Source organism: Aotus nancymaae, unplaced genomic scaffold (genome assembly GCF_030222135.1).
Source record: "Aotus nancymaae isolate 86718 unplaced genomic scaffold, 86718_ANA_hifiasm-v0.15.2.pri h1tg000004l, whole genome shotgun sequence".
NCBI lineage: Eukaryota > Metazoa > Chordata > Mammalia > Primates > Aotidae > Aotus > Aotus nancymaae.
This window is the reverse complement of record NW_026988415.1, coordinates 28,486,536-28,506,662: the sequence shown is the minus strand read 5'-3', so window position 1 is coordinate 28,506,662 and position 20,127 is coordinate 28,486,536. Positions and strand designations below refer to the sequence as shown.

At 42.3% G+C, this 20,127-nt stretch overlaps 1 protein-coding gene and 2 pseudogenes across 1 annotated transcript in view; all 3 read right to left on the bottom strand.

The window, feature by feature from the left end:
* Positions 1-674: 674 nt before the first annotated feature.
* On the bottom strand, positions 675-3,059 carry LOC105733710 (swi5-dependent recombination DNA repair protein 1 homolog; annotated as a pseudogene).
* A 2,993-nt stretch (positions 3,060-6,052) lies between these two features.
* The window catches only part of LOC105733705 (uncharacterized), a 39,308-nt gene continuing 25,233 nt past the window's right edge, over positions 6,053-20,127 (bottom strand). Inside the window, exon 4 of the mRNA XM_064383813.1 lies at positions 6,053-6,690. Coding sequence (XP_064239883.1) covers positions 6,434-6,690 — 257 coding nt within the window. The 3' untranslated portion in view covers positions 6,053-6,433. The remainder of the gene's footprint in view (positions 6,691-20,127) is intronic.
* LOC135268663 (elongation factor 1-alpha 1-like) lies at positions 11,196-13,033 on the bottom strand (annotated as a pseudogene).

Below are 20,127 nucleotides of genomic sequence, written 5' to 3'. Positions count from 1 at the left end.
CGGTGACTCACACCTGTAATCCCAGCACTTTGGAAGGCCGAGGTGGGCAGATCACCTGAGGACGGGAGTTCAAGACCAGCCTGACCAACATGGAGAAACCATGTCTCTACTAAAAATACAAAAATTAGCTGGGTTTGGGGGCACGTGCCTGTAATTCCAGCTACTTGGGAGGCTGAGGCAGGAGAATCACTTGACCCCAGGAGGCGGAGGTTCACGCTATTGCACTCCAGCCTGGGCAACAAGAGCAAAACTCCATATCAAAAAACAAACAAAACAAAAAAAAGTGACTAGGAAACTGCACGAAAGCTTTCTGCCATTCCCCTGATTGAAGCTAAGGCCTGTGGGGTGCAGGGGGACACCAAGGTTTGGGTTATGCCAGGACCATGCTCATATAGTGGAAAGTAGGCCTTGGTGACGCAGCAACCCACAGGCTGCATATTCTCATCCACCCCTCACCCCAGCAAACTCACATCATTCCATCCCTACCCCACAGACTCCCCTTCACAATTCCCTAATCTGTATATTACCTCTCAGGCTCCACATATCCCCACGCCAGCCCCCCTCTCCAAGCTCCACTTTACCCCACATCACTCCTCAGACTTCATATTACCTCCTAGAGTCACATCGGCCCAGAAATGGTGAGAAAGGGCCATTTGTGAAAAGCGAGTTTGGAAGGCGCTGGTCGAGAGAGCCAGGTGCGAAGCCGGAACCCTTGGGAGCAAGTGGCGTGAGGGCCAACTCGACAGCAGAGGGCGCCTGAGAGCCTCTCGGCACAGGCCATGCAGGGACGTGCGCTCCTGTAAGTACAGCCTCCAAGCCTGGGTTAATTCCTAGACAGGCAGTGAGCCAATCGAACCAGCCACCGCCTTCCTATAAAATAAACTACTCTTTCTTCTTGTCCTCCTCTGCTCAGCATCGTTCGCTATGCCTCGAATATTTTAAATGGCCGTATGGACATCTGTAAAATAAAGGCTAGTAGTTATCATCATTATCATTAATCAGGTATACAGGTAAAAGGCAATCCTAGGAACAAAGCCAAGAATCTGGAGTAAGGACGGCTATGGGGATTGTGTTTGAATAGTTTGAACAATAGTTTTTGTTTCTTGTTTTGCTTGGGTTGTGATGTGTGTTGTTTCAACATATAGCTTTTTAAAAAAAATGCCTGTCAATGTATTGGTCACAAAATGTCTTTCTGGGAAAAGGCATTTATTTTCCCAAAATGATTTGACACATTTCTAGTGAAATGCATTAACATTAACTTTCCTCTCTTTTTTTTAAAGTTTTGGACATATGAGTTTAATTACCTGCTAGATTATAAAATGGAAATGTGTGATAAATGGATGGAAACAAGGCGCATAAACTTAGGAGGCAGAAATTTTTTAACTTTAGGTTTAGGCATTCACTAGATTAGACAATTTTTAACATTTTAAATAAAACTTTTTGCCACAAAAAAGAACAAATGTATTAAAACTAGTTTACAGAACTGCCCAAATGACTTTTTAAACATGATTTAAATGTTGAGTTTTCTTTGGCAAATCTATCCAAAATACTAATTTCCTTTTAGAACTTAGTTTATAATTTATATATTAGCGTGTCCTCAATTGATGTTCATCGGGATACCTTCATCTGAGCCCTAATGGTTTCTATCTTCCCTTTAAAATATGTAAGTATCTAGGGCCCCAAGCGGTGGCTCATGCCTGTAATCCCAGCACTTTGGGAGGTCGAGGCGGGCAGATCATGAGGTCAGGAGTTCAAGACCAGCCTGGCCAACATAGTGAAACCCCATCTCTATCAAAAATACAAAAAAAAATTAGCCGGGCATGGTGGCTAGCGCCTGTAATCCCAGCTACTTGGGAAGCTGAGGCAAGGAGAATCGCTTGAACCTAGGACACGCAGGTTGCAGTGAGCCGAGATTGTGCCACTGCACTCCAGCCCGGGTGACAGTGCAAGACTCCATCACAAAAATAAAAATAAAAAATAAAATAAAATGCATAAGTATCTTTTAATTAAGTTGTCATTTTCAAATATATTCTGGAGCAAAAATCAGGAATTAAACACCTATAAATTCTTCGTCACTTCTGTTATTATCATCAAGTTATCATCTAACCCATAGTGGTCTATCAATTGAGTAAGGCTTAGTTTCTTGTTCTCTTCAGACACAGCTGACTGCAGCTTATAAAGCAACAGCTGGATGCAGCTTCTCCACTTCTTTATTAACAACTGTAACTGAGACAGATCATTCTTTGATCTATACATTTTGACTAGTTTTAGCCTCTGAAGAAGGTCTTTTTTCTCCTGAAGCTGCTTCACCAATTTGGCTTTTTTTTTTTTTTTTAAGACAGAGTTTCGCTCTTGTTGCCCAGGCTGGAGTGCAATGGTGTGATCTCAGCTCACCACAACCTCCACCTCCCGGGCTCAAGAGATTCTCCCGCCTCAGTCTCCCAAGTAGCTGTGATTACAGGTGCCTGCCACCAGGCCCAGCTAATTTTGTATTTTTAGTAGAGATGGGGTTTCTCCATGTTGGTCAGGCTGGTCTCGAACTCCTGACCTCAGGTGATCCGCCTGCCTTGGCCTCCCAAAGTGCTGGGATTACAGACATGAGCCACCTCGCCCAGCCAATTTGGCTTTTTCGTCATTTAATCTTTGTTTAGGAAGATTCTCATTCACAAACTAATTCTGGAGACCACTGTATGACCCGGAATCAAGTGACTGAGATTCACAGACATTGAGATTCTTCAAAGTATTTTTCAAATTTGTATTTTCTTCAAATCCACTGTCTATGTGTTTAAAACTTTCTTGAAGTTCCGAACAGTTTTTCTCTATGGAAGATGCTGGTTTCTCTGAAAAGGTCTGATTGTTTTCGTCATTCTCTACTGTAAGATTAAGACGTTTCACCACATTATAACAGGAATTAAATAAAGATCTTGTTTTCCTTAATCTTTCTCTAAGTGTTGCACTCATAGGGTGTTTTCATGAACTGTTTGTATAGGGAGATGATGGATTCGCAGAGGCCTGAGGAGTGCTGGGTAAAACCCAGCTGAGTCTGATGGACTTTCCATCTTGAAAATGAAAATCCAGGTTTCAGGCATCCCTCTTCCTCTCAGAAGGGTACCTCCCTCCGCCATCCCCAGTGAGAGCAAGAAGCCAACTTTTCCTTCTTAAAGGACTCATGGGAAGGGGATAATGGGAATAATAACTTCATATGCTGAAGAAAACAGATAAAGTGTGAAGAAATCATTTATCAACATTTAAACCTCCACACATTATTCGTTCTTTTTTAAAAAGAACTTTGCTAAGAATGAGATTCATTAGGTTAAACAATATTAGAACACAAAGGAACCTGCAAAATTAAATTGCCTTATTATATATACAAAACGGGAGACCCAGAGAGGGTAAGTGACTTGTCCAAGGTCACAGAGCACTTGAGTGCAGTCAGGGCTGATTTCCAGTCTGCAACTCAAAAGAGCAGCAGCATTTCTCAATGAAAGGACAGTGGTGTGCATTTTAAAGGTTTTATTCTATTCTTTATTACATGATCATTGTAGGAAAAATTGGGACAAGTTAATGTTTTAAATTACCTAGAATCCTACCACTTCACAATGATCATTGTTAGTATTTTTGCTGTATAATTTTCTAGACTTTTTAATGTATATGAATACTGGTAAATGTGGTGTGTTTACTAAAATTGGATCACACTGTCTGTTCATCTCTGTAAAATAACTCCTAACAGATGCAGAACTAGTCCAGTGAATAGATTAACTTCATCAGTTTAACCAGTCCCTTATTGATAGATAGATAAGTTTTTTTGAATGTTAAACCCTTATAAAAGATGCTGCACTAACCATTCCTGTTCAGACATCTTTTGCTGAAGTGGTTTCTACCTACTGATCAGTGTGAATTTTGTAGGAATGCAATGATGCAGACTGGGTTTGAACTCTGGCTCTGGAACTTACTGTGTGTCTTTACACAAGTCACAACCTTTCTGGGCTCCAGTTTCTTCATCTGTAAGTGGGACTAATCATACTGATAGCCTAGAGGTGTTAAAAGGATTAAATGAGATAATACATGTAAAATAGTTGGTTAATACCTAGCACATAGCAAATCTTAAATAACATTAGTTATTATTATTATTATTACCACAATGCTGAAGAAAATTGGCTCTTCAAAATAATGCCCATGATTTTCTATTACTTTTTAAAAGAGATTAGCCAGAATTTCACAAAGAAGGTTTTAGATGCAAAACTTTAGTAGCTAAATATTTCCTTTTATCTAACTTAATTTATCCAGAAGAAAAATAATAAATTTAAATTATGTGTGGTCTGTTGAGCTAGTTACTATGTTCTATCTATATAACATAATGCCAGTCAAAATTTAAAAGCCATAGCTTTTCATTGAAGATTCTTGTCTGAGTCTGTTTTCTGTTGCTTATAATAGAATATCTAAAACTGTGTAACTTATAAAGAAAAGGAATTTATTTCATATAATTATGGAGGCTGAAAAGCCCAAGGTCAAGGGACTGCATCTGGTGAGGGCCTCTAGCTGGTGAGGATTCTCTGCAGATTTCCTAGGCAGCACAAAGCATCACATGGTGAGGGGGCTGAGCATCCTAGCTTGGGTCTCTCTTCCTCTTTTTATAAAGCCACCAGTCCCACTCTCATGATAACCCATTAATCTACTGACCCATGAATCCATGGCTGGATTAGTCCATTCATGAGGGCAGAGACTTCATGACCCATCACCTCTTAAAGGGCCCAAGACCCCACCTCTCAATACTGCCACAGTGGGGATTAAATTTCAGCATGAGTTTTGGAGGGGAGAAATATTCAAACCATAGTCATTTGTAAGTAAAAAAAAAAAAAATCAGCTGTTTGTGATAAATAAAGTTGTTCACCATTCTTTCCCCTTTGGAAAATGCTCAAAGCATCGCTTATCCCATAAAATCAGCAGAATATCTTTGCAATCATCTGTCCAGCCTCCCAGTGCCTTCAAGCTATTCTCCACTGCTTTTCTGTTTTATGCATGGGCCCCTAGCGATTTCATATTCCTCAGAGGGGTGGGTGAGAGCACAGAAGCCGAAGTTAACCTCTGAAACTTTGCTTTTAAACTGAAAAGATATCCATGTGTCACACTGGGATGCATTTCAGGTTTATATTTCCATCTGAAGCTTTGGAAACAAATCACAACTTCTGCCAAAGCCTATATAGTTAATTTATGTGTCATCTTTATGTCACCAATGGTTGCTTTAAAAATAAAGGGAACACTCACCCTCTTTGAAAAGCTGGGTGGAAGATTTAGCGTTGGATAGCTTATCTCAGAAGTCAGAGGTCAGTGGCCAAAATTCATGGTGACCAAAAGCATTCCAAAATGCTGCCAGTAACGCCATGCTTAGTTTCTTCCTCTGCTCTACTGAACATTGTGGACATAGATACTCAGGATTGTTGGGGTAGATGATACTGGTTAAATGAGTCCTTCTTGGACACAGCTTTTGTGGAATGTGAGCACCAAACACTGAGAAGTTCTTGTCTATAACTGATGCACAGAATGACCAATACGTTTTTTGGTTCGGGATTCTTTTTTTTTTTCTTTTTTTTACCTACTGTGTGTTATCCTTTTCTCTGATAGTGACCAGTCACATTCTACTGGTCACTATTTGTCTCACAGTTGTTGAAGTGGCTTTGCCAACTTAGCTAATCTAGAAACATAGTTTCCTGGGATTGCCTTCCCAATATAGTTCTGAGTTAGAGTGGACCAGGAGAAAAATTGGGGCGGGGCTTGGGAAGTGGAAGTGAAGCAACAGATACTATGTTCTGAAGTTTGGTATGACCAGGCACTGTTACCACTGGTGTACACTGGCACTGACTGTGCCCTCAATCACCTTGGGGTCACCACCTGAGATGTGGGTCTCACCACCCGCGGAAGTCTGACCTGCAGATCCTGACTCAATGACGGATGGATGAATGCACTCTCATACCATTACAGTGTTTCAAGTGGGCTAGGGATGGCTGTTGGCTGCTTTCTGAGGGCGAAATGCAACCAATCCACCCAGACCCTCTGTCTGTGACACATTTATTTCCTCAAAATGTTACAACAGAGGTTCTAAGTTAACACACTTGTGGATAATTAACATGGTTAAAAGGGTGGTTATATGAATGATAAAAGCTTTAGGTTCCAGGCCCAGAGTAAACATCATTAACAGGCACTTCCCCTTTGATCTCCCCCTGAGACGGCTACAGCACAAAATTAACATGAGTCAACAGTTGAGTGGAGACAAATGGGTGTGGGGTAACAGACTTAACTGGGAAGGCCTTTGATCATCTCTCTCTCTCTCTCCCTAACTTCATGGACTGGCCAGCCCGCCTTTGGCCTGCCCCTGTAAAATCTTTCGGCCTTCCAAAAGGTTTGAGACTAATCCATAACTTTCCCTAATACATCTTTAATATTTTCTGTAATATTTTGCCAACCACCCCGAGTGAATTCCAAGAACTGACCCACTGGCACACCTTGTTGGTGTGGGGAAGCAGCAGGCTGCAGCAACTCCAGCTCTGACAAGATCTCCTTCTTCAACTTCTCCAAGTCCTAGGTCAGGTGTGTGCATACTTTCGTGGCTATAGATGCCAGCTCCTTCTCCAGGTTGGAGGCAGTAAGAGACAGATGCAGGTTCCAGTAAGTCTTCATGGGTTTCAGTCTGACCTAGGGATTCAAGTTAATCCTTGCAGGTTCAAGTTTGTTCTTGCTTTCCCCCACACCACATACACCACTTTTTCCCAACTGTGGGCCCTGAATATCTACAGTGACCTCAGGCTGCTATAAGTGCAGAGACAATAGCCTTCCATAGACTTCTTCCCCTGTGTAAGGTACATGGATGTGCTCTGGTCAAGGAATAGGCCAAGGTAGACATCCAGGCTTGCATGACTCAGCGAGTTTGGCATGCAGGCACACACCTCCACTTGTTATATAACCTGTTTGTGTAAATTCATACTTGGCTCTAACCCACTATTGTCTGTAAAAGGTATAATTGTCTTGCTAATGTTGTACAGGGGTTCTTGGGGCTTGGCTCAGCTCAACATGGCTTAACATGGCGGGTGTGCTGATGCCCAGAGAAAGAGAGAGAGAGAGCCAAAGCTGTCCATCTTGCAGATGGACAGGAGGGAGCCAGGACACAGCTCGGCCTGCTTGTGCCCAGAGAGAAAAAGAGTTAAGCTGCTGACCCTGAAGACAAAGGAGGGCCAGCCACACAGCTGTTTGTGGAATCCGCCGGCTCAAGCAGCTGAGACAGGGCAGACAGTGCGAGAGAGCTAGTGTGAGAAAGCTGTTAATAAAAGCTGCTGCTGAATGAAACCATATTCACCTGCCTACGGCCCCCCAAGTGTTCTTTCTGCTCATCCACCCAGCCCTCCTCCATGGGCTGGATCTGAACCTCGGGACCTAACAATTGGTGATGAGGCCGGGCGCTGTGGCTCATGCCTGTAATCCCAGCTCTTAGGGAGGCAGAGGCGGGAGGATAGCTTGAGCCCAGGAGTTCGAGACCTGCCTGGGCAATATAGTGAGACCCCGTTCTCCACAAAAAGGAAAAAAAAACAAAAAGACAAAAAAAAAAAAATAAGCGTAACTTCCCTCAAAGCAACGACCCCCACCCCCCCTTTAAAAAAAAAAAAAAAAAAACAATTGGTGATGAGGATGGGATGAGATGAGTGGGTCTTCAGCCCCTGAGGGTTCCCAGGTCAGCTTTGTGGCCGCAGCATGGGCTGTGATACCTGGTGGCAGCTGTGCCACGAGGATGGGCTCCAGTGGAAACACAGGAGGCAGTGGGTGGGTCTCCTGTGAGTATGGAGAAGGGACTGAAGCACCTGGAAGTGCACAGCACCAAGAAGCAGCATGCCTTTGCTGTAGGAGTCGGATGGGCGTTTATAACTGCTGTGGGAAGAACATGCCCAGTCCTTGCCGGACACAGTGCAGGGAGGAGGAAGAACCTCCATAGCAGGCTCGCCCAGTGATCTACCACAAAATAGATCATGAGCAGCTATTGGGCCCCAAGGGTGGGCCCAGAGACCCCCTGCTGCGGTGGAGCATGCTTCCTATGGTGCCTGTGCCCCTGCTGAGTTGAGGGAGTTAAGCAAGTAATGCTGGCAGTCATGTACAGACTTAGTGCAAGTCATACGGGAGAAGTACCTTGCTGCGCAAACCGGTCCCGTCCGAGCATTCCTGTTCAAGGGGTACCTGCTGCAGCTGGTGGAAGTGTAAAGACTTTTCTGTTTGATAAGAGAACTGGCCAAGATGCCCAGCTTGGGGGGCACCGGACAATGGGAGCCACATGTGCACTTGGCAATCCACTGGTCCCTAAACCCGGCTAAGTTTCCAGGCAGAACTGCATTTATTGACAACTATGAAAACTGGCCAGTGAAAGTGAAACCTGTATCTCTGCATCTTGGCATTGGCCGCTTGGCTCTCCGCTTATGCACTGTGTATGTCTCTCTCATCCATACCTGAAGACATTCTGGGGTGGCTGTTTTGCATGGCTTGGCAGCCGTGCCATCTATCACGGACTTAATAGACCACTTGACAATGGTACTGGGCAGTGCCACTGTGTGGAGGACTTGGCTAATGCATTCTTGTCAATCTACAATGTTCCAGAGAGCTAGGAACAGATTGCCTTCATGGGAGGGCAACAATGGACTTTCACAGTGTTGCTGCAGGGCTACTGTATAGCCCCACCATATGTTGTGGTTTTGTTAATAATGTTATGTTAACCTCTGATTCTCTTCCAGGTTTAAAAGCGGCAGTGCCCCTGTTGCCTGGGATTGGGGTGAGGAGGCTGAGACAGCCTTTCTGGGTAGTAAACCAAGGGTGCCCATTTACACTAAGTGTACTTGTAACCACAGATAATTGTGGATAGGGCCTATAGCAGTGCATGGAGCAATTGGAAGTGCCAGTGGGCTGTTACTCCCAACTGTGGAAGGAAGCTGAGCTCCGGTGCTTACTAATAGAGAAGCAGTTAGTAATAGTGGGATAGGTGCGTTCATGGGTAATGACCCCCCGGACAGGGACAGCACAGACATCCACTTTAGCGAAGCGGGGTGCCTACTTGAAACAGCGAAGTACACTAAGTACAAATCCCTTAGCAGCAAAGTTGCAAGAGGTCTTGGGACCTGTAGTCCTAATGCAAGATAAGGCCATGGGGACTGAGGCACTCCTAGACCCGGAGACTTCACCATTAGGAAGGGCATCCCCTGATTCCTGATAGGGCATGGTATACAGCTAGGTCTAGCTGGGGTGCTACTGCTGCCTGGACTGCTGGTGCAGTCTAGCCTAGTACTGACACCATATGGTTTGAAACCAGGTGTGGGCAAAGCAGCTAATAAGCTAAACTCAGGGCAATATGAATGGTAATCACCAAGGAGGTGACACCTATGGTAATCTGTGCCAATAGGTGGGCAGTTAATCAAAGCTTATGTATGTAACGGGTCTGAGTGCCCAAAAGCTTATGTATGTATCAGGCCTGCATGCCCAAAGCTTGTGTGTCAGGCTTATGTGTCAAGCCTATGTATGTATCAGGTCTGCATGCCCAAAATTTGTATGTCAGGCCTGTGTGCAAAACCTGTGTATCAAACCAGTGTGCCCAAGGCCTAAGTTTCCATCAGCCTAGGGGTAGAGTATAAGTTGTATGGATGTGCTTTCGTAAAGGAATAAGCCAAGGTGGATATCCAGGCCTGCATGAGTCAGTGAGTTTGGCATGCAGACACACACCTCCACTTGTTACATAACCTGTTTGTGTAGGTTCATACTTGGCTGTAAACCACTATTGTCTGTAAAAGGTATAATTGCCCTGCTAATGCTGTACAGGGGCTCTTGGGGCTCAGCTTGGCTCAGAATGGCTTAACATGGTGGTGGGTGTGTTGGTGCCCAGAGAAAGACAGACAGCCAAAACTGTCCGTCTTGCAGATGGATAGGAGGGAGCAAGAACACAGCTTGACTTGCCCATGCCCAGAGAGAAAAAGAGTTAGGCTGCTGACCCTGAAAGCAAGGGAGAACCGGCCACACAGCTGTGTGTGGGAGCTGCCGGCTCAAGCAGCCAAGACAGGGCAGACAGTGAGAGAGCTAATGTGAGAAAGCTGTTAATAAAAGCTGCTGCTGAATGAAACCATATTCCTCTGCCTACGGTCTCCTGAGTGTTCTTTCTGCTCATCCACCCCTCCCTCCAGACTTCAGCATGTGTCAGACCCAGACCCCGGGACCTGACACCCTGCTCCCACAATTGCATATGGTCTAATCCCTGTAATTATCCCTTAATTGCTTTTCACACTGCTTCTCTGATCAAACGCTGCAACTGTGTTCAGGTGATTCTTATTTTACATTCAAATTTGCAAATCGGACACAGGATTATAGACATTACGAAAAACATTCAATTTTGAAAAAAAAAAAAGAGATTTGCACATGACACTTAAGTAACCCGTCTATTACCCTCACTTTCTTTTTGATGTCAAACTTCTTTAAATGGCACCCTAAGTTTATTGCAAAAGTATTTTTCTTCCTCTCATTTTCTCTGCAATTCCTTGAATATGACTCCTGCTTTAAAAACACTATTTTAATTCATCAGAAACTTATAAAACATCAAATCCAGATCTTAGTCTACTTTACTTCTTTGTACTCTTAACACTGTTGGCTACTCTCTGTTTTCTCATTAAATTTGGTTTCAGGGGTCTCAAATTTCTGTGACAGATTTTTGATCAAGTTGTTTCCACTTGAAAAAGTACTGATTTTAAAAACTAAATAACTTAAAACTGCCAGATGCCAAAAAAAGTTCACAAAACATTCTCCTTTCCTTCCGAAGGTTTTTCAATGCATTATCATCATTAACCAGTCTTTTACTATTAAACTTAAGTGGGCAGTTGAAACAAACCATTCTGAGACCCTTCCATCACTGATTAAAACTCAGGCCAGGCACCATGGCTCATGCCTGTACTCCCAACATTTTGGAAGGTTGAGGTGGGTGGATCACTTGAGGCCAGGAGTTTGAGACCAGCCTGGGCAATATAATAAGACCTAAACAGGCATGGTGGCACATGCCCATAGTCCAGCTACTTGGGAGTCTGAGGCAAGAGGATTTCTTGAACCCAGGAGGCAAAGGTTGCAGTGAGTGGATATCATGCCACTGCACTGCAGCTAGGGCAACAGAGTAAGACCCTGTCTCAAAAAAAAAAAAAAAAAAAAAAAAGACCAAGGTGGTATGTATTAGGAATAATATTCATTTAGCCTCCTGAGCTTTCTGGACAGACTTGGTGACCTTGCCAGCTCCAGCAGCCTTCTTGTCCTGTACTTTGATGACACCTATGGCAACTGTCTGTCTTGAACAGCAAAATGACCCAGAGGAGAATAGTCAGGATAGTCAGAATATTCAGAGAAGCTCTCAACACACATGGGCTTGCTAGGGACTATATCAATCATGGCAGCATCACCAGATTTCAAGAATTTAGGGCCATGTTCTAGTTTCTTACCAGAATGGTAATCTTTTCTTATAGCTCAGAACACTTGCAAGCAATGTGAGCTGCATGACAATCCAGTACAGGGGCATAGTCAGCACTGATTTGGCCTAGATGGTTCAGGATAATCACCTGAGCAGTGAAGCCAGATATTTCCACTAGTGGGTCATTTTTGCTGTCACCAGCAACACTGCCATGATGAACATCTTTGGCAGACACATAATTTTTTTTCTTAGAAAGAATGTAATGCTTGTTTCTAATCAGAACAAAACAACAACAACAAAAAACTAAGTGTGATATGCCAGTGTAGTGTTGAATCCAGCAATAGACACAAAGAGCAAATGCTTGACAGAGACAGCTGTAAATAATCTATGTACCTCCTACATCCCCCTACTTTATTAAAAAGACATTCTCTTTGGAAATATGGTTACAAACGTTAATCACTGATTTCTTGCAAGACCACGATGATTCTGTAATACATATCAAATTGGTCCATTTCAGATTTGTAAAAGGATTCTTTCAGATATGAAGATGTGGGAGCAACTGTGAAGCTGTCTTTATTCAGAGACTTTGAAATATGAAGTGATGATCTTAGACCACCAAGAACTGTAAGGCATGCCAACTGATGTTTATAGCAACTTAGCCTTTCGTCCTTTATATCTGATTTTATTAAGTGGGCAAACACCTTGCTGACAATGAAGCCCACATTGTCCCCAGGAAGAGATTCACTCGAAGTTTCATGGTGCATTTCAATAGACTTTACTTGAATTCGAGCATTGACTGGCGCAAAGTTGACCACCATGCCAAGTTTGAGAACACCAGTCTCCACTCAGTCCACAGGTACAGGACCAATACCAACAATCCTGTAGGCATCCTGGAGATGCAGACACAGGGCTCATAAGTTGGATGAATTGGTGTAGAATACAGTCCACAGCCTCAAGCAGCGTGGTTCCACTAGCATTGCTATCTTTACAGGTGACTCCATTCCTAGAACCCAGGCACGTTAGCACTTGGCTCCAGCATGTTGTCACTATGCCAACCAGAAATTGGCACAAATGCTACTCTGTCAGGGTTGTAGGCAATTTTCTTAATGTAAGTGCTGATTTCCTTGTACCTCATCTGGTGGTAGGGTGGCTCGGTGGAAACCATTTTGTTAACACCAACATGTAGTTTCACATTCAGTGAGTAAGCCAGAAGGGCCTGCTCATGGGTCTGCCCATTCTTGGAGATGCCAGCTTCAAATTCACCACCAGCAGCAATGAGCAATAATTAAGACAGCACAGTCAGCTTGAGATGTGTCTGTAGTCATGTTTTTTTTTTGAGACAGGGTCATGCTCTGTCCCCCAGGGTAGAGTGCAGTGGTGCAATCTCAGCTCACTGGAACCTCCACCTCCCAGGTTCAAGTGAGTCTCCCGCCTTAGCCTCCCAAGTAGCTGGGAATACAGACACATGCCACCATGCCCGGATAATTCTTGTATTTTCATTAAAGATGGAGTTTCACCATGTTGGCCAGGCTGGTCTTGAACTCTTGACCTCAAGTGATCCACCTCCTCAGCCTCTTAAAGTGCTGGGATTGCAGGCGTGAGCCACCACTCCCGGCCTGTAATTGTGTTTTTGATGAAGACTCTGTGCCCTGGGGCATCAATGATAATCAGGTAGTACTTGCTGGTCTCAAATTTCCACAGGGAAATATCAGTGATGATACCATGTTCATGCTCAGCTTTTTTTTCTTGACACAGGATCTTGCTCTGTCATCCAGGCTGCAGCGCAGTAGTGCAATCATGGCTCACTGCAGCCTCGATCTCTTACCTCAGCCTCCAGAGAAGGTGGGACTACTGGTGCATGCCACCATACACAGCTGATTTTTAAGGCTTTTGTGGAGACAGGATCTCATAATGCTGCCCAGGCTGGTCTTGAACTCCTGGGCTCAAGTTATCCTCTTGCCTCAGCCTCCTTCTCAATTTTTCAGTGGTTCTTTTGTTGATGCCACTGCATTTGTAGATCAGATGGCCAGTAGTGGTGGACTTGCCTGCATCTGTATGCCCAGTGACGACAATATTGATATGAGTCTTTTCCTTTCCCGTTTTGGTTTTTAGGGGTGGTTTTCAAGATAACCTATGTTCTGGCGGCAAACCCATTGCAAAAAAGCTACTTTCTCTTTTCTGAATTTCTCTCTTCCTTTGGTTTCTATGACCAGCACTCTTTGGAATTTTCTTTGGAATCTCTCCAGCTGCTGCTCCCTTTCTCAGTATGATCACTTCTCTTCTACCCAATCCTCAAGGTGTAGGAGGAGATGGTTGCTCAAAGTCCAGTTCTTGGCACTCCTGAATTCTCACTCTACCCTCTCTACCTTTATGATCCCCTCCACTCTAAAGGATTCACCCATCATCCCTTCACACTCATGATTGATAGATCTATGCCTTTATCTCAACTCTCTCTCCTGAATGCCAAGGTCGTGACTCTTATAGTCCATTTAGTTGCAGATGACTCTCAAATTCAACATGTGCAAACTGACCTATTTATTTACTATGACATGTTCCATGTCCCCTAAGTTGGATAGTGGCATTACAATTCTTCAGTTACTCATGCTCAAAACTTCAGAATTGGGGAGCGATGTCACCAAACATGGCGTAGAAGCAATCTGGATTCACTCCCCCTGCCCACTGAAAACCAAGAACAACTATCCAGTGTCAAGTTTATCACCGCCAGTATTCCAGAACTGAAAACCAAAGCTGTGACAATCCCTGAGGTCACAGAGAAGTGAAAAACTATGAGCTGAAAGTGAGAGAAATGGACTTCTCTATCCACAATGCCCCTCCCCCAAACTGCTAGGCACCACATGGAAAAGTCCTCCAAGATTCATGGCTTCTACATTGGAAAAAGTGAGATCAAGGTGGACAGTCAGCTTCCCCATCATCTTGGGTTCCTACGCAAGAAAGCTGTTCCTGCCTCAACTCACAGGAAGCATCACAAGTGCCTCCACCTAAAGACAGGTGGAGACAAACCTTGGGAGGTGGGGCTACATGGCCCAGCACCAGAAACTCGGAGGCTGCGCTCCACTCCAGAAAAACGGGACACCAAATCAGAGACGCAGTTTAGCAGCACCACACTGTAGGAAGCACCCTGCAGGGAACCTCTGGGCAGGAACCCATAGCCAGCCACCTCGCCGCACGGCTGAGGAATCCCCTTTGGAATTCCCCCCCCCACCCCCCCGTAATGGGCAGCACTTGGAAAGCTACAGAAAAACCTGTGCTTAGAGCGCCATCTAGTGCTCAAAAGAAGGCAGCACTCTAGGGCTAAGGGAATCAATGGGTAAATCGCACAGAACCTCTCGACACACAAACCAACTCAGGAAAGACTTGAAAAAAAAAACTTATTTTTAAGTGCGAAGACATAGATCTACAGACATAAGAAAAACAGAAAACAGTGGACGATGACCTCCCCAAATTGACAAAGCAAGAAGCCAGTGATTAACCCTAATGAGAGAGCAACAGGTGAGCTCTCAGATAGCAAAATGACAGGAGTCAGATCAAGAATTCAAAATAGCAGTTTTGAAGATACTCAGCAATCTCCAAGTTAATACGGAGATGCAGTTTAGAGATGTATCAGAGAAATTTAATGAAGAAATGGAAATGATACGAAAAAATCAAACAGATACCTGGAACTGAGGAATACATTGGCTGAACTGAAAAAACCATCACAGAGGTATCAACAGCAGAACTGATCAAGCAGAAGAAAGAAACAGTGAACTCAAAGATAGTCTATTTGAAAATACACAGTCAGAGAAGAAGAAAAGAAAAAAGAAGGAAAAGGAATGAAGACTGCCTACAAGAACTAGAAAATAACTTCAAAAGAGCAAATCTGAATCATTGGTCCTCAAGGGGAAATTGAGAAAGAAAAGGGGGTAGATAGCTTATTCAAAGAAATAACAGAAAACTTTCCAAACCTAGAGAAAGATATAAATATCCAGATACAGGAAAGACAAAGATTACAAAACAGATTAAACCCAAATAGGACTACACCACGATATATAATAAGCTCTCAAAGGTCAAGGACAAAGACAGGATCCTAAAAGCAGCAAAAGAATTAAAAGCAAATAACATATAAAAGACTTTGATTTGTCTGGCAACAGACTCTCAGCAGAAACGATACAGGACAGGAGAGAGTAAGATGACATATCCAAAGTGCTGAAGGCAAAAACAGAATAATATGCCCAACAAGGCTATCCTTCAAATATGTAGGAGAGATAAAGACTTTCTAAGACAAACAGGAGGCGAAGGAATTCATCACCAGACCTGTCTTGCAAGAAAATGCTAAAGAGAGTTCTTCAATCTTAAAAAAAAGGATATAAATGTATAATAATAAAGTCATTTGGGGGGGCATAGAGGCCCACACTTGTAATCTTAGTGCTTTGGGGGGTACTAGGCACAGAAAGACAAACATTGCATTTTCTCACTTATTTGTGGGATCTAAAGATCAAAACAGTTGAACTCATGGACGTAGTAGAAAGTTGATTACCAGAGGCTGGGAAGGGTAGTGGGGGACAAATAGGGGAGTTGGGGATGATTAATGGGTACAAAAAATAGTTAGAAAGAATGAATGACACCTACTATTTGATAGCACAACAGGGTGTCTATAGTCAATAATAATTTAATTGTACATTTAAAAATAACTAAAAGAGTATAATTGGGGCCGGGCGCGGTGGCTCAAGCCTGTAATCCCAGCACTTTGGGAGGCCGAGGTGGGTGGATCACGAGGTCGAGAGATCGAGACCATCCTGGTCAACATTGTGAAACCCCGTCTCTACTAATACAAAAAAAAAATTATCTGGGCACGGTGGCGCGTGCCTGTAATCCCAGCTACTCAGGAGGCTGAGGCAGGAGAATTGCCTGAACCCAGGAGGCGGAGGTTGCGGTGAGCCGAGATCGCGCCATTGCACTCCAACCTGGGTAACAAGAGCGAGACTCCGTCTCAAAAAAAAAAAAAAAAAAAAAAGAGTATAATTGGATTGTTTGTAATACAAAGGATAATCACTTGAGGGGATGGATACCCCATTCTCCATGATATGATTGTTACACATTGCATGCCTGTATCCACACATCTCATGTACCCATAAATATATATATATCTACTATGTACCTACAAGAATTAAAAATAATTTTTTTAAAAAAAGTAGAAAGACTTCAAATAAACAACCTAATGATGCACCTCAAGGAACCAGAAAAGCAAGAATAAATCAAACCCCAAAGCAATGTAACAAGGCTGGATGTGTAATCCCAGCACTTTGGGAGGCTGAGGCAGGATGGTTGCTCGAGACCCACCTGGGCAACAAAGTGAGACTGTGTCTACAAAAAAAGTTTGAAAATTAGCCAGGAATGATGGCATGTGCCTGTAGTCCCAGATACTTAGGTAGCTGAGGCAGGAGGATTGTTTAAGCCCAGGAGGTTGAGGCTGCAGTGAGCCATGATTGTACCACTGCACCCCAGCCTGGTCAACAGAGCAAGACTCTGTCTAAAAAAAGAGAGAGAGAAAGAAGAAAATGATAAAGATCAGCACAGAAATAAATAAAATTGTGGTTATAAAAAAATACAAAAGATCAATGAAACAAAAAGTTGTTTTTCAAAAAGATAAACAAAATCAACAAATCTTTAGCTAGACCATGTAAGAAAAAAGAGAGAAGACCCAAATAAATAAAATCAGAAATGAAAAGGAGACATTAAAACTAATACCACAGAAATATAAAGAATTGTGAGAGATCATTATGAACAGCTATATACCAACAAACTGGAAAATCTATAAGAAATGGATAAATTCTTGGACACATACAACTTATAAGAAATAGAAAGCCTGAACAGACCAATAACAAGTAATGAGAGCAAAGCAGTAATACAAAGTCTCTGATCAAAGAAAAGCCCAGAGTAGGTGGCTTCAACAGTGAATTCTACCAAACATTTAAAGAACTAATATAAATTCTATTCAAATTATTCCAAAAAATGGAACAGTAGGGAATACTTCCAAATTCATTCTATGCGGCCAGCATTACCCTGATAGCAAAACCAGACAAAGATACAACACCAACAACAGCAACAACAAAACTACAGGCCAATATTCCTGATGAACATAGATGTAAAAATCCCCAATAAAATACTAGTAAATGAAGTTCAACATCATATTAAAAAGATCATTCACCATGATCAAGTGGGATTTGCCGCAGGGATGTAAAATGGTTCACCATACAGAAATCAATAAGTGTGTTAGATCACATTAATAAAACTAAGGGCAAAAAACAGGATGATTTCAGTAGGTGCCGAAAAAAGCATTCAGTAAAATTCAGTATCCTTTCATGATAAAAACTCAACAAACTGGGTATAGAAGGAATATATCTCAAAACAATAAAGGCCATGACAAACCCACAGCTAACATCATGCTGAATGGGGAAAAATTGGTAGTCTTTCCTCTAAGAACTGAAAGAAGATACGGATGACCACTTTTACCATTTTTATCAAATATAGTCCTAAAAGTCCTAGCCAAAGTAATTGGGCAAGAGGAAGACATAAAGGGCATCCAATTTCTAAAGGATGAAGTTAAATTATCCTTGTTCATTGATGACATGATCTTATATGTAGAAAAACCTAAAGACTCTACCAAAAAATTATTAGAACTGATAATCAAATTCAGTAAAGTTGTAAGATACATAATTAACATACAAAAATCAGTAGTGGCCGGGCACGGTGGCTCATGCCTGTAATCCCAGCACTTTGGGAGGCTGAGGCGGGTGGATTATGAAGTCAGGAGATCGAGACCATCCTGGCCAATATGGTGAAACCTCGTCTCTACTAACCATACAAAAATTAGCTGGGTGTGGTGGCGGCACATGTCTGTAGTCCCAGCTACTCGGGAAGCTGAGGCAGGAGAATCGCTTGAACCTTGGAGGCAGAGGTTGCAGTGAGCCAAGACTGCGCCACTGCACTCCAGCCTGGGTGACAGAGTAAGACTCCATCTGGAAAAAAAAAAAAAAAAAAAATCAGTAACATTTGTATATGCCAACAGTAAACAATTGGAAAAATAAATCGAGAAAGCAATCCCATTTATAATTGCTATAGAAAAAAATACCTAGGAATAAATTTAACCACAGAAGTGAAAGATCTCTTACAAAGAAGAGGATGCAAAAAATAGATATCTTATGCTTAGGTATTAGAAGAATTAATACTGTTAAAATCCATACTATCCAAAGTGATCTACAGATTGCAATCCCTATCAAAGTATCAACAACATTCTTCATGGAAATAGAAAAAACAATCCTAAAATTCATATGAAACCAAAAAGACCCCAATAGCCACAGCAATCTTGAGAACAAAAGAACAAAGCTGGAGGTATCACACTAACTGACTTCAAAATATGCTATAAAACCATAGTAACCAAAAACAGCATAGTGCTGGCATAAAAGCAGGCACATAGACCAATGGAACAGAATAAAGAACTCAGAAGTAAATCCACACATTTATAGCCAACTCATTTTTGACAAAGGTGCTAAGAACATACATTGGGAAAGAACAGTTTCTTCAATAAATGACGCTGCAGAAGAATTAAACTAGACCCCTGACTCTCACTATATGCAAAAATCAAATCAAAATGGATTACAGAAATCCAGGCATGGTGGTGTGTGCCTGTAGTCCCACTACTCAGAAGGCTGAGGTGGGAGGATTGATTGCTTGAGCCCAGAAGTTCAAGTCCAGCCCCGGTAACATGGTGAGACCTCTATCTCTTAAATAAAGACTTAAATGTAAGACCTGAAACTATAAAACTAGTGGAAGAAAATGTTGGGGAAATGCTTCAGGAAGTTGGTCTGGGGAGAGATGTTTTTGTGTAAGACCTCTAAAGCACAGGCAACAAAAGCAAAAATAGATAAATGAGATTACAACCAGGTAAAAAGCTTCTGCACAGTAAGAGAAACAATCAGTAGAGTGAAAAGACAACCTATGGAATGAGAGAAAATATTTTCAAACCATATATTCAATAAAGAGCTATTAGGCAAAATATAAATGGAACTGAAATAACTCAATAGCAAAAAATAATAATCTGATTAAAAATGGGCAAATGATCTGAATAGACATTTCTTTTCTTTTTCTTTAGATTTGCCATTAACAATGAATAGACATTTCTTAAAAGAAGACATACAAGTAGCCAACAGGTATATAAAAAAATGCTCAACATCAACTAATCATCAGCAAATCAAAACTACAATGAGATATCATCTCACCCCAATTTAAATGGCTATCATATTCAACCTGAGAAAGCTGATAAAAATGGCTGTTATAAGACAAAAAAGTAACAGATGCTGGTGAGGATGCAGAGAAAGGAGAACTCTCATACACTGTTGATGGAAATTTAAATTAGTATGGCCATTAATGAAAATAGTATGAAATTTCCTCAAAAAACAAAAAAAATAGAACTACAATATGATCCAACAGTCCCACTGTTAGGTATATAGTCACAAGAAAGGAAATCAGTATATTGAAGAGATATCTGTACTCTCATATTTATTGCAGCACTTTTCATAATAGCCAAGATATGGATTCAACCTAAGTGCTCAGCAAGAAATGAATAAAGAAAATGTGGTATATCTACACAGTGGAATATTATTCAGTCA